This window comes from Vidua chalybeata, chromosome 8, assembly GCF_026979565.1.
Source record: "Vidua chalybeata isolate OUT-0048 chromosome 8, bVidCha1 merged haplotype, whole genome shotgun sequence".
Classification (NCBI taxonomy): Eukaryota; Metazoa; Chordata; class Aves; order Passeriformes; family Viduidae; genus Vidua; species Vidua chalybeata.
In genome coordinates, this window is record NC_071537.1 from 14,469,653 (window position 1) to 14,482,134 (window position 12,482).

At 52.5% G+C, this 12,482-nt stretch overlaps 1 protein-coding gene across 6 annotated transcripts in view; it reads right to left on the minus strand.

The window, feature by feature from the left end:
- DNMBP (dynamin binding protein) overlaps positions 1 to 12,482 on the minus strand; it is a 34,803-nt gene that overhangs the window by 2,186 nt on the left and 20,135 nt on the right. For 4 of the 6 annotated variants that reach the window (XM_053948508.1, XM_053948507.1, XM_053948510.1 and 1 more), the window contains 12 exons: positions 6,863 to 7,050; positions 6,157 to 6,256; positions 5,553 to 5,700; positions 5,014 to 5,031; positions 4,149 to 4,348; positions 2,955 to 3,085; positions 2,619 to 2,723; positions 2,298 to 2,426; positions 1,532 to 1,864; positions 939 to 1,121; positions 665 to 863; positions 118 to 569 (listed from right to left, as the gene is read on the minus strand). In XM_053948508.1, coding sequence (XP_053804483.1) covers positions 118 to 569; positions 665 to 863; positions 939 to 1,121; positions 1,532 to 1,864; positions 2,298 to 2,426; positions 2,619 to 2,723; positions 2,955 to 3,085; positions 4,149 to 4,348; positions 5,014 to 5,031; positions 5,553 to 5,700; positions 6,157 to 6,256; positions 6,863 to 7,050 — 2,186 coding nt within the window. Of the gene's footprint in view, positions 1 to 117; positions 570 to 664; positions 864 to 938; positions 1,122 to 1,531; positions 1,865 to 2,297; positions 2,427 to 2,618; positions 2,724 to 2,954; positions 3,086 to 4,148; positions 4,349 to 5,013; positions 5,032 to 5,552; positions 5,701 to 6,156; positions 6,257 to 6,862; positions 7,051 to 7,291; positions 7,539 to 11,033; positions 11,147 to 12,482 lie in introns of those variants that run through there. The other 2 variants (XM_053948511.1, XM_053948512.1) reach the window with 2 other exon arrangements.

The window sequence follows — 12,482 nt, forward strand, 5'->3', positions numbered from 1 at the left end:
CTCATACTCTACCTCCTACATATTCCTGGTCACTGCCAGGGAAGAGGATGATTCAGTCCCCAGCCAAACAGTTAGCCCTTGGCATCCCCAGCCCCATGAGGGTGGCTGAAGACTCACCTGGTTGCCCTCTGACTCGCTGTTCTCCAGCCCTGAGTCTCTGTCCTCCACCGAGGGCGTGGGCCTGAGACGTGCTTTGGTGGGGTGCCCGTTGCGAGAGCTGGAGCTGCAGCCCAGCTCGGGGCGGCTGTAGCGGCGCTGAGACGTCACGGTACCAGCCAGTGGGGCCATCCTGTCGCCAGAGCCAAGCTGGGGCACAGAGGGGGAGTCCACCTCCAGTGGAGGCTGTGGGGACTGGTACACATCTGCTGGGGAGACAGAGTCCTGCAGGGGTTTCTGAGTGAAGGTGACGGCCGCCCCACTGGGGCTGAAGGTCAGGGTGGCGTTGCTTTGGGGAGAGGAGCTGCTGTGCTCCGACTCGTTGGAAGAGTGACTGCCCACAGAGACGTCCGACTGGCTGCGGCGGGGGTTGTAGGGCTTCAGAAAGGAGCTGTACACAAAGCCTTTGGTCACTGCAGAGGGAGAGGAAGTGAGCTCAGACTGGGGCACAGGGAGATCAGAGGAGGAGACTCACAGCAAGCACCAAGGGCAGGGAACAGCCACCTACCCCCATTGTCTATGAGCCAGCGATTCTGGCTGCCCATGGGGTCCTTCTTCTTGATGACGCCCACAATGTCTCCTTCCAACAGGGAGACATCCAGGTCTTGGGCAGCATTGAAATTGCGGTCTGCCTGGAAGAGACTCTCTGGGGGATAGCGGGCCAGGAGGGCAGCTCGGATGTCATCCGACTGCAGGAAGTAGGTTGGCTGCAGAGGAACAAGGCAGATGTGAGTGGCTGTCCTGGGCTCTGCAAGCCCTGACACCGGGCAGAGGGAACTCACCAAGCCAGCAAGGGGCTGCCGCCGGGCAGACTGCCGTTCCATGCTTTTCCTTTCAAAAGTCTTCTTGGGAGCCGCCTGGGACTCTGGGAAGAAGGTGAAGGCCTGGAGCTGCTGGAGGACTCGACTGTGCTCATCCTGGAAGATGGCAATGAGGTTCCCTTCCCTGCCAGACACCTTCAGTAACTGGAACCAGAGCAAAGTCGGGATCCTGGTTAGGTGACCGGTGCTGCGAGAAGTGGCCAAGAGCTACAGTGTAGACCATGGCAGGGCTCTGTGTCCTGCCTGTGACTTGCATCAGGCACACGTTTGCAGTCCTGTCTGGACACAGCTCTAAGTGGTCCTCAAACTTGTGACCCGAGATTCTCCCAAGTGAATGCTCTCATGCCACTGCTCCAAGAGCCTTCTACACACAACTGCAACATAACCCTGCAATCCCTGCCCCAACACCATCCCACAGGAGCCCTCCACAAGTCACCTGTGGCCTGAAACTGCAGTAGCAGCTTCCCCCACGATGTGACAGGTCCCAGTGAGGCTCAGGGACAAGATTAGTGCTGCCCTGAGCCCAGGGTGCTGCCTGCACTGTGGGAACCCACCGACAGCAGGGGTCTGAGCTCCTCCAGGGCCAGGCGCACGAAGTCGCAGTGTGCCTCGGCATAGCCCCGCACGCAGCTGGCAAAGAGCTCCTTGGCGAAGCGCAGGAACTTGGGCAGCTCGTCCAGCAGCTGGGCATTGAGGGCCTCGTAGTTGTTGCGGGCTGACTGCAGCTCCTCCAGCGTTCGCTTGTCCTTCAGCTTCTCCGCTCGCTCAGTGCAGTTGTGGAAGTCGAGCAGTTTGTCGAAGCGTTTCTGCACCAGCTTGTGGGGCCCCGCAAACATGCTCAGCAGCTGGCTCAGGGGCGAGATCACCAGCCGCTCCGTCCGCTCTTTCTGGTGGGCAGAGGTGCAGTGAGAAGGTGAGACAAGGTGCTCTCTCCCACCGTGATGCCAACAGCTCACTCTCCAGCACACAACCTCCCCAGGACAATACAGTGACTGTCTCCTGGTGGCAGCCACTGATGCTCCAGAGGTCCCTTCTAACAGCAATTATCCTATGATCTTACATAATTGTGCCAGCATGGGTAACTCTATGCAAAGTACCTGAGCCACCTGCATGAAGCGCTGTAGCATTTCAGGTAGGGCTGAAAAAATGAATATCTAACAGGCAGAGTCATAAACTGCCAGGCATCAAAGCTCTCAGGAGGGCAGAGCTAAACAGGAATGCTCACAGCTCTCCCAGGTTACCCTCCCTGCAGCCTCCCAGGGCCTGCCCATCTGCAGCTGACTCCCAGGTGGGCCCCAAAGGGGCATAAGCCTCACTCACAAAGCTGGAGAAGAGCTGGTCGCTGATGAGACGATTCACTTTCTGGAACTGGTCCAAGTCCCCACTTCCCTTCTCTGTGCACAGATCCCACATGCTCCCTGCTGCCAGTGCCTTCATACAAGCTGACTCCTGCAGCAGGGAGACACAGCTGAGCCATTCTTGCTGCCCAGAAGGGGCTCCCAGAGCAGCCCAGACCACCCAGCCCCTACAGAGCTGAGGCAGGAGCTGTGGCCAGAGGCACTGCAGGGACACACCATGCAGACAGGAGGGGCAGTGCATGGTGTGCCCCACAGGCTTGCCATCACACCCAGACTGGCTCACCCGGACGTGCTGCAGGTAGAGGGAAAGGTCCCGGATGAAGGACTTGATCAGACGCTCCTGCATCCGGAAGTTTTTCTCTGTCTCTTCAAAGGCTTCATCCTTTAGCTGTGAGAGAAAGTGTTTCAAGGGAGGTGATACAGGACTCAGCACCTCTCAGACTACAAGATGTGGGGCCCTCCTGCCCACAGCTGGACAGCAGAGATGGGTGGTTCAGACCCTAAGCTCACTCTGCCTCGCTGGCCTGGATCAGAGCTGGATGGGGGGAAGGGGTATGGAGGGACAGCAGATACTTCTGGAGAAGCACTGAAAGGTGTAAGTGCACCTGATGCACAGTACCTGGGGTGCAAAGCCTGTGAGATGCTTGAGGTGGCTGCTCACACGGTTGGATTTCTTGATGATAGAATGGAAATTGAGCTTGGAGATCTTCTCCATGAGGCTATCATCATCCCCTTTTCTGTACTTTAGCACTAAAGAGATTGATATAGAAATCAAAACCCTTGTAAGCACAAACATCCATGTCTTACACTGCCTCATCAACAATCACCTTGTTAGCTCTCCTCTTCCCCAAGCCTCTGTAGTCCAAATAACCCCACATATCATTACAGAATGGCTTGGGTTGAAGTGACCTAAAAATCACCCCGTTCTAATCCCTCTGCCATGGGCAGGGACATCTATTAGACCAAGCTGCTCAAAGCCCCATCCAGCCTGGTCTTGAACACTTCCTTGGATGGGACATCTGCAACTTCTGCAGGCAGGCTGATCCACTGCCTTACCACCCTCACTGTAAAGACTTTTTCCTTAGATCTAATCTAATTCCTCTCAGTTTAAAGCCATTATCCAGCCCTATCATTGCATGCCCTTGTAAAATATTGTATCATAACCTCCCATCCCATCCAGCACTGTGTCACCTGTTTGGTTCTTGAGATCCCCTACAGTTTGTAGACAAACCATTCAAGCTCTTCCACACGATTATGCACAGTGCCAGCTAAGGTGACATAGGAGATTATGTACAATAGTCCCTGGACATAGAGAAGGTGTCTATATTGCTTCTTTAGCAAATACAAGCAATCATCACATGCAGCCTCTGTCACCTCAGCTTCAGTGGGGCTATGAGGAAAGACTAAAGTGTAAGATTTGCACAAACTGGGGGCTTTCAAGGGAAAACAGGGAGGGTGGCCAACAGGCATCAAAGGGAGTAATTTTCTCCCTCTGTTCAGCCCCAGGGAGGCTACACTTGGGTATTGTGTCTAGTTTGGTGCCTGAAGGCCAAGACGTGGAAGAACCACATCTCGTAATCCAGGAGGAGAGCTGGGGGACCCAGGTGGGCTGGATGTGAGGAAGCAGAGGGGGATCTGCTCACAACTAGCAGCTACTTGAAGGGTAGTTACAAAGGTGATGGGGCCAAACTCCCCTAAGCAGTGAGAGCTCCTCCATGACCATGGTTGCCAGCTAAGGCTCAGTGGCCAGCAGACACCGACCTCAGCACACCTACTCCTGTCTCTCTGTGCCCAGCACTGCCCAGCTCCTCACCCAGGTCCTTCCGGCGCTTGTACTCGTTGATGTTGACATTGATTTCTTTGACTGCGAGGACAGCAGCTGTGAGTGGTGCCTTATCAGGGTGAGCCTCAGGGGTAGCACTCAGCAGCTCCATCAGCAGCAGCGGGTACCGCATCACCCTCTGCACTGGCTTGATGAGGAAGGAGCCCAGGTTAATGTAGTTTGTGCAACCCCTGGAAAGTCAGGACAAAGGAGATGTATCAGATGTCAGTCTGGCTCTGCCACACACATTCTGCCCCCTCAAACCAGTGCCAATGAGACTCAGAACTCCAGTGTCTCTAAATCCACTGTACTCCCTACATCACGCCACCTTTGTGTCCAAACTCATTGCACTCCTGAACTCCTGGTGCTCTCAGATCAACCCCAGGTTTCTGCTCCTCACTCACAGCAGGTGATACTTCCCAGCCAGGATCCTCTTCATTACCAGACCCACCATGAAATCCCACATAGGCACAGCCTCATACTTGCCAGAGAGCCACTTGTTTCAGATGCTGTTCCACCAACCAACTGCCCAGATCTGTCTGCAAGTGCAGGACAGACTGACTACAGGACCGCAGTCACTGCAGGGCTTTCCTGGCTCCCTGGGGCTGAGGGCTCCCAAATCCTGTTTCCTGCCCAAGACTTTCCCTCACCTCATCACTCATGCTGCCTACCTGTGCAGCCCACCCACTGCCTCTGGTGCCATCATGCCACAGATACCTCTCTCCTCCCTGTCATGCCTCCACAAGGCACTGTTAGGGCACCCCAGCATGCACCCAGCCTGTGGCAGAAGGTCAGTCACAAGGGAATGGCCAGACCAACACAGACAGACAAGCAGGGACTAAGAGGAAGTACTCACCATTCACTGTACAGGCTCCTGCCGGCCCACAGAGTGCCAAAAAGCAAACAAAAGCAAGGGTTAATGGGGTGGCAGGTGTGCAATCCCACAGCCAGTGCCTATGGCCTGCCCAGTGAGGCTGCCAAGGCAGTGGGCAGCCCTGTCCTCCCAGAGCCGCCATCGGCACTGCCAGCTCCCGGGGCAGTTGCCTCCACAAGTTGGAGCCCTGGCACCCACTGAGCCAGGCAAAGCAGCTCCTTCCTCAGCAGCCGTGGTGGCTCAGGGTTTGGGGAACAGGAGCCCTCAGTCCAGGACATGCCACCTCCTCTACACATTGGTGGCTTCTATGCAGATTTTAAGGGGGTCTACAGGTCTCCCAGCACGTGTGCATTGGGGCAGGGGGCCATTTGAATCCAGAGCCTGGTCAACTATGCAGTGCCACCATCAGACCCTCTCCAGTCACCACCTGAACTATCTAAACACTGCTGAAGAGGGGCAGGGATGTTGGAAACTGATCCCCCTATCCCAGCCTGGTGGCTGCCACAGGCAAAGGCTCAAACCTGAGACTATCCAGCAGGTCCAAAAGTAGTTTCTGCAACTTCTCATCCTTCTCATAGGTTTCCAGCAGTGCAATGGCCTCATCATGGTTCTGGCAATACACCCTGTAGACACTCTCCAGGTCTGCACGATGCGTCAGGAACACTGGTCCTGCAGACAGCAGCAAAGCAGGACTTCAGTATCTCCTGGTCCCCAGCTGCCTCCAGAAACACTGGTGTGTCTCTTGGTAAGACATCCAGTGTCCCTGTTCCACACACAGACGTCAAGAAAACAGTGCTACTACAGCATGCAGGACCCCTCCTCATCACCCACCAACACAGAGAGCTCAGTCAATCCAGGTCTCCCAGGGGGAGTAGTGGAGTCATTGGTCACAGGAGCCACAGAGCAAAGGGCCAGGGATGGCCACAGGCACATTGTCTGAGCATAGTGACCCCTGGGGCAACACAGATCTCCTTGGCTTCACTGCTGGACTGATAAGTGGCGATGGGGACCAGCAGGGAGAAAGCCCAGGCCCAGTGATCCTCTCCCATCATTTAAACTGTTATGTTCTGGCACTAGCAATGCCCATCCCAGCTTTCTGAGAAAAGGTAACAGCAGAACTCATACCGATGGCATCTGAAGCCTCCAAGGCGGACAGCAGCTGCTTGGAGAAGTTTATTACCATGTGGATGTTTCCAAAAAGGCCCTCAAAGTCTATGTTCTGCATCTAGTGAATGGGAAAAGAGATGTCCTGGATGGGGAACATGTCCCAGTTAGACTCAACAGCCCCCTCATTGCCCTCCTGCAACCCATCAGTCCTTAGCTTCACAGCAGGCACCTGGTGTGAACTTCTCTCATCACAGAGAGAAGTACACATTCTCTTGTCCCCCAGTGCACTGAAACTCTCACTCCTTATGTGTCCCTCTTTTTCCCAGCAATTCTACTCCTGCCTCTGCTCACCTGATTTTCTCTTTTTCCTCCCACTAAATCTGTCCCCATACCAATACCCCATCTTATTTCTCCTGTCAATGAATTTAACCTATAACCAAACAAGAGAAACTTTTCCTGCACCAAAAGAATCAATGTGTGATACTTGCTGCCAGGTCTCTCATTCCCAGCAAGGATGAGGGCTCACCAGGATCTCAAAGCACATGGGCTTATTGCAACAAGTGCAGACAACTGTGGGAACCACCCTCCTCTCCTCGGAATAGCTTTAATTTCCTCTATGGGTTCCCGTGCTGCATAGTCACCTCTGAGAACTAAATGGACTCAGTATTCTCACCCCAGTCCACCAGTGCTGCACCACCGGTTCCCCTCCTTTCCCAGCTCCTACCTGTGCCTGCTGCAGGGGCACCATGATCCTCTCCACACACATCTCCAGGTCTCTGATATAGTCCCGCTCTGTCTGGAGCAGTTCCTCAATAACCTTGGCCCTCTTCTCCAGCATCCTCTGCTCTGCGCTCTCAGTGGCGGCCGAGGACGGCTCCAGGGATGGTGTCTGGGAGGACAGGAGAGTCATCTCTGCAAGACAGATAATCGAGATCAGCATGCTCCAGCAAGGATACAAAGACAGGAGACAAATAGCGCCTCAACTGCTACACACGTAACCCATGAGACTGAGAAACAGCACTATTGAGAGTCTAAGGGCCTTTCCAGAGGGGCCATCCCCAGGGCTGCAGGGAGACCCGGCTGCTCCCAGAGCCCACCCTCGCAGCACCAGGAGCGCCGCAAAGCCCTGGCACCGGCGTGCCGGGCAACAAACCTGGCTCCACACGGTCTGCCCCGATGCCGGCCGGGCCTGGCTCCTCTCCCACCCCGCGGCTCCGGGAAGCTGCAGACACGGAGGGAAGCCCCCGCTAAGCAATGGCGGCCGCCCCTCCCTCAGGCTGGGAACAGGGTCTCCAGTCTCCAGGCCCGGGGCATTTCCATCTCAATGGCCGCGGAGGGCCCCGGGCACCGCAACGCTGCTGCCGCCGGCAAAGCCCGGAGCTGGAGCCCGGCCAGCGGGGCCGGGCAGGGCCGCCCCGCCCGCAGGGCCCGGGGCTGCGGGCCGCCCTCCTCGGCCCCGTCCGGACCCCCGCGGCCGCCTCGCCTCCTGGTTTTCTGTGCCACCTGCGGCCCCGGGCCGGCCCAGCCCCCTCCCGCTTCCATTGAGATATTTCATCGCCCCGCGGATTCCTGGGCCCCGCCGCTCTCTGCCCCACCTGCCTGCTCTTGAAGGCTGCGCCCTCGGACCGAAACCACGGCCACAGTGCTCTCCCCGCGCCTCCCCGACCCCTCCCTGGTCACCCCTCCGAGGCCAGGAACACTCGGGTCTCCCCCAATTCAGGGCGGCACGGAGCCCCTTGGAGCGCCAGCCTGCCTCGGGTACCCCATTTCATGTCAGTGGCTGATTCCACAAATGCGCCGTCTGCTACGGAGCCCCAGCTGCCCCTCCATCAGCAGAATTTTTTTTTTGAGTTGCAGACATGCCCCAGTTCAGACGTTTCTAAGAATGTTTTTGCAGGACAGGCGCTTCCAGAGGTCCCTGACCTCTCCAGTGACAGCGTCAGACAAAGGCTCAGCCCTGCTTACTCCCAGGGACACCCAGAAGGGCTCGGGACTTATCCTGGTACCACAGTACCGACTGTGCACAGCCCTGAGAGACCCCCTTGCTCCCAGCCGCTTCTGCCCAGGTGCTGGGCAGGCTGCAAGTAGCTCCCAGCCGTGCTCTGTGGGGTGATGGCAGTACCCAGCACTGCAGCACAAAACATGGGATGGGAAAATTGCTGCCTCAGCCTAAGCATCCTGTCCACTGCTCCCCAGGCCGGGGTCTTCACACTGAAACAATTCGAGAAAGAAAAGACACCCAAGCTGAGACGCTGGCTCAGAAACCATGCCAGCCCTTTTGGCCCTTCCCATTGCAGAGCAGCCTTGGCAGAAACCAGGAGCATCAGTACCAAACAGCAAGTTCTTACAGCTGCCTGGGCTGAGGATGAACCACTGCGCCTCTCTGCAGAAAGAGCAACTTCAAAATCCTTCCCAGTGCCAGCCCGGCAAATGGGAAACCCAGCTGAAACACAGATACCCTCAATGTGGGAGGGAAGATATTCATCTCTCTAAGCTGGCATCTCTGCTGCCCTGCCTTGAAATCTAGCCTGGGGAGAGGCAAAACAACCAGCTCCATGGAGGAGGATTCAGTGACACAACCAGCACTACATTTAGTAGGCAATCACTGGGAAGAAAAGGCCTCACTGATTCTTCTACTTGCTTAAGGCAAGTATCCTTAAGCCTAACCCCATCAGAGCCTGTCCTGGCTTTCCAGCAGTCCCCAGTGATGAACTTTATCAACTCAAATGCAGCAGGAATCCACAAGGAGGGCTTCAGAGCAGATGCTGGGTTTAACTGGTTTTGCTCTTTGCATTTCCACAGCATCTACAAAGTTTCAGGAGCAGACTGGGCCCTGCTGTGCAAGGTCCTCCACAAACACCCACAGGGATATCCTAGACACAGCACTTGGATCCTGAACAGGATATGAACAGAAAAATGTACAAGAGGGACAACTAAACACTAAGATAATACAGTCAGCAGGTCTTTGTTAATGAAGTTACAACAAATGAGTTATTTTAAAGAAGGCATGGCATTTGTTTTGAAGGAGAGCAAGCTCAAGTGGGAAGCTTCTTCCAGCCTGGAAGAAACTGGAAGGTGTTAATTTGCAATGCAAACAGATGTGTGAAACCCAGAGGGGGTGGGCGGTGAGATGATACTACTGCATGGGGTGGGTTGGGAAGAATCTTGAAAATTAAGACAAGCCAAAATCACAGCCAGAAATTACCCCTATACACATTTGGGAAGACAAATGGAAAAGATTACAATTGCTTTGGTCAAAGAACAGAATTTCATATTTAGCCCCAGGCAAAATGCCACCACATTAAGTTTTGTACAGGACACCTCAGGAGTTTACTGCACGACCAAACAACCCTGCTGTGTTCCCAGCCTTAGCCATAGCTAAACTGCAGTCACACCATGTGTTTGGCTCTAGCTCCCCAAAACAGAGCTGGGGATGCCCAGCGCTGCTGGCAAGTGCAGCAGCTCCCCACGCTCCACCAAGCAAACCCCAGGCAAGTAAATCTAGGTCAGGCCCTTATAGAAAGTACCCTGTGGCAAGGATTCAACCCACACTTGTGAGATTGCCAACTCCGTGACACCCTTCTTTGGCAAACCTCAAGTCCCTGCCTATGGAAGGGAAATTAAAACCGTCCCTGCACAGATTTTAAGCCCACAGTCGTCATCAGCTCAGCCTGGATGACCTGACATGATGCTGGGCATCAGTTCTACCCCACTGTATCAGTATTTGCATGATTTTGAGAACTCATACAAATTAATTCTCCTCTGGCCTTCTTGCTCTTTCTGAACATTTCAAGACTCCTTCAAAAACAAGGCTACATTGCAGTCAAGTCTCCTAGAACTCTTGTTGTTTATCACTAGTCCAGCATCCTCCTTCAGCAATGAACTCAAAAGTTGCTCTACTTCTTTCCAAACACTTACAGCTCAAAATATTCAAATACACAATTTGTAATATTTAGCTCTTATATCTGACCAATATGTATTACTTAGTGTTTGTTTCTGATACATTAAAAAAACTCTCACTTTTTGTATTTCATACTGTTAATTGTCATTAATTTATTTTTTCTTGTTTGTCACACATTCTTGTATGTCTAATAACAGCTTTCCTTAAATGAGGCTTATTAAGCAGTTAACTAAACCCACCAATTTCACAGCTGTGGATTTTGGTCACCTAGTAAGTATTTTTTAAACACATCTCCATTTTACTCCACAGATTTTCTATTTAGATGTTAACTTTCAATTTGATTCATCATGCCCATCAACTTTGGAGATGCTAAGACACACCACAGCTTGAATGAGCCTTGTTGGCCTGCAGAATACGACTCGTATTTTAATGAAGCCAACAAATTCCAATCCAGTGACAAATTCATGTTTACCCATGACACAGTTGCCAAATAGGCATTCAGAAATACATTTCCAAAAACAATGTTCTCAATCACAATTTTCAGAGATTCAGATTCTGTTTCTCCTCTCGGTTTGATGGTCTGATCCAGCCTCCCAGGAGCACCTGCTTTTCAGCTTTGCTAGTACCCCTGCTGGACCCATGAGAGACCCAACAGCAGCTCCTAACCCAGCCCTGGCAATGAGGTGTGAAGATGGAGCACACTCCCACCTCCCCTTCCTGGGGAGGCTGTGGTTTGCTTTTGCTATCACACGGCTCATCCTGCTCATCTGAGAAATGCCACTGTCATCAACTTTCTTCCAATTAATGAAAACTTTGAATTGTTATTACCCAACTTCCTAGTGGGAGCATACATGCAATCAGAGGTTTTCCCTGCCCCATTCTGGGAGCAGACTTGACCCACAAAGACCAGATCCAACGGGATGCATGTCCACCACACTGCAGGGCTCACCCAAAGGTCTGCATCGCCCCCCAGCTGCTCCTCCTCAGGGCTCACCTGGCAGCATTCCGCAGGCTCGGCGCAGCCCGGCGGGCGCTAACGCTACCTGGACAGGGACGTGCCGCCCATCAGCGCCGAGGACAAGCCCAGCAATCTCCGGCAGAGCTGCACCCAGCCGCGAGGCAAGCCCGGCCCCGGGCCCACAGCTCAGCAGAGTCAAGCAGTGACTCAGGACAAAACAAACCAGCTGCAAATATTTGAAGTATGTGGAGGCCAGGAGGGGAGGAGCCACTGCCGACCATGAGAAGGGGGACGATGAAACTAGGGCAGGGAATAATTAATCTGAGCAAAAGGCTAAACTCGCTGCCAGGAGCTGGATCTGGCTGGGGTGAGAACTCTTACTCCAGACATTGGTAATACACCAGCAAGCTGAACAGGGGTAGAATAGGGATGCTTCTCCAGGGCCATTGGAGCGGCTTGGTGTCCCAAACACACCTAATACAGAGACTGCTTGGTTGGGATGTCTCTATGCCAGATAAGATCATAACCAGGGCCCCAAACTGGCCTCTGGTTGCACAGACAGCCCCATGGATTCAGTGTGAGCAGAGGATGATTCCAACCCTTGACACAGAAAAAAGTGAAGTAACATGATGGTGTAAAAGAGCTAAGCTGCTAAAACTGAGGCAGGGCATCAACAAAAGTGTGAGCAAAACCACTGATGGACAAAAGAATGAAAGCTGAAAGTTCTTTAAAAGGATGTTTTAAATATACAATCCAAAAATCATGAAGAGAACAGTACTGATGAAAAGTCTGTCCTGCATCTCTTTTTCAATAAAGAAAGCAAATATAAATATATAAATGAACACAGTGAGCCAGATAACAGATAATAGACGCACCACAGAAAAATGAGAAAAGAAAGACATCAAGAAAAATCCATGGATGGTAGAATTCAGTTTTCATCTTTTAAATGAGGAAATAAAATGCTAGTTTATAGTGGACCTTTATTTCCATCTAGGACAAAGGAAATCCTACAATGCCATAATCCCACAAGTAGGCAGAGAGATTACGATTTTTGGCAAACCTGGCAAAAACATAGAATTATACAATAAATTTTCTGCTTATTTCTTTCTAAAAAGCAAAAAGAGAAAAAAAACCAAAAAACAAAAAACAAGAAACCCCCCAAAAACCACCTTGAAAATCCACTGCCAGTGGAGTGGAGACTATCCAGAAAAGAAGGCATTTCTAAACAGGTTCTTCAGAGACTGGATTTAGTTAATCCCACATAATAAAGTAAATGGAAAATCACTGCTGTCATGTAGAGAAGTGAGGATCAATTCAACAGGATCACAAATAAAGATGAGGCATATGAGTCACTGAGTGATCCAGGGTACCATGAATAAGATGTAATTATTCAAACCAAGCAGGTTTAATGCAGACAAATGCATTAATGTATTAATGGGAACAAGAAACAGAGCCACATGCAGCATTGTATTCTGGGCAGTAATT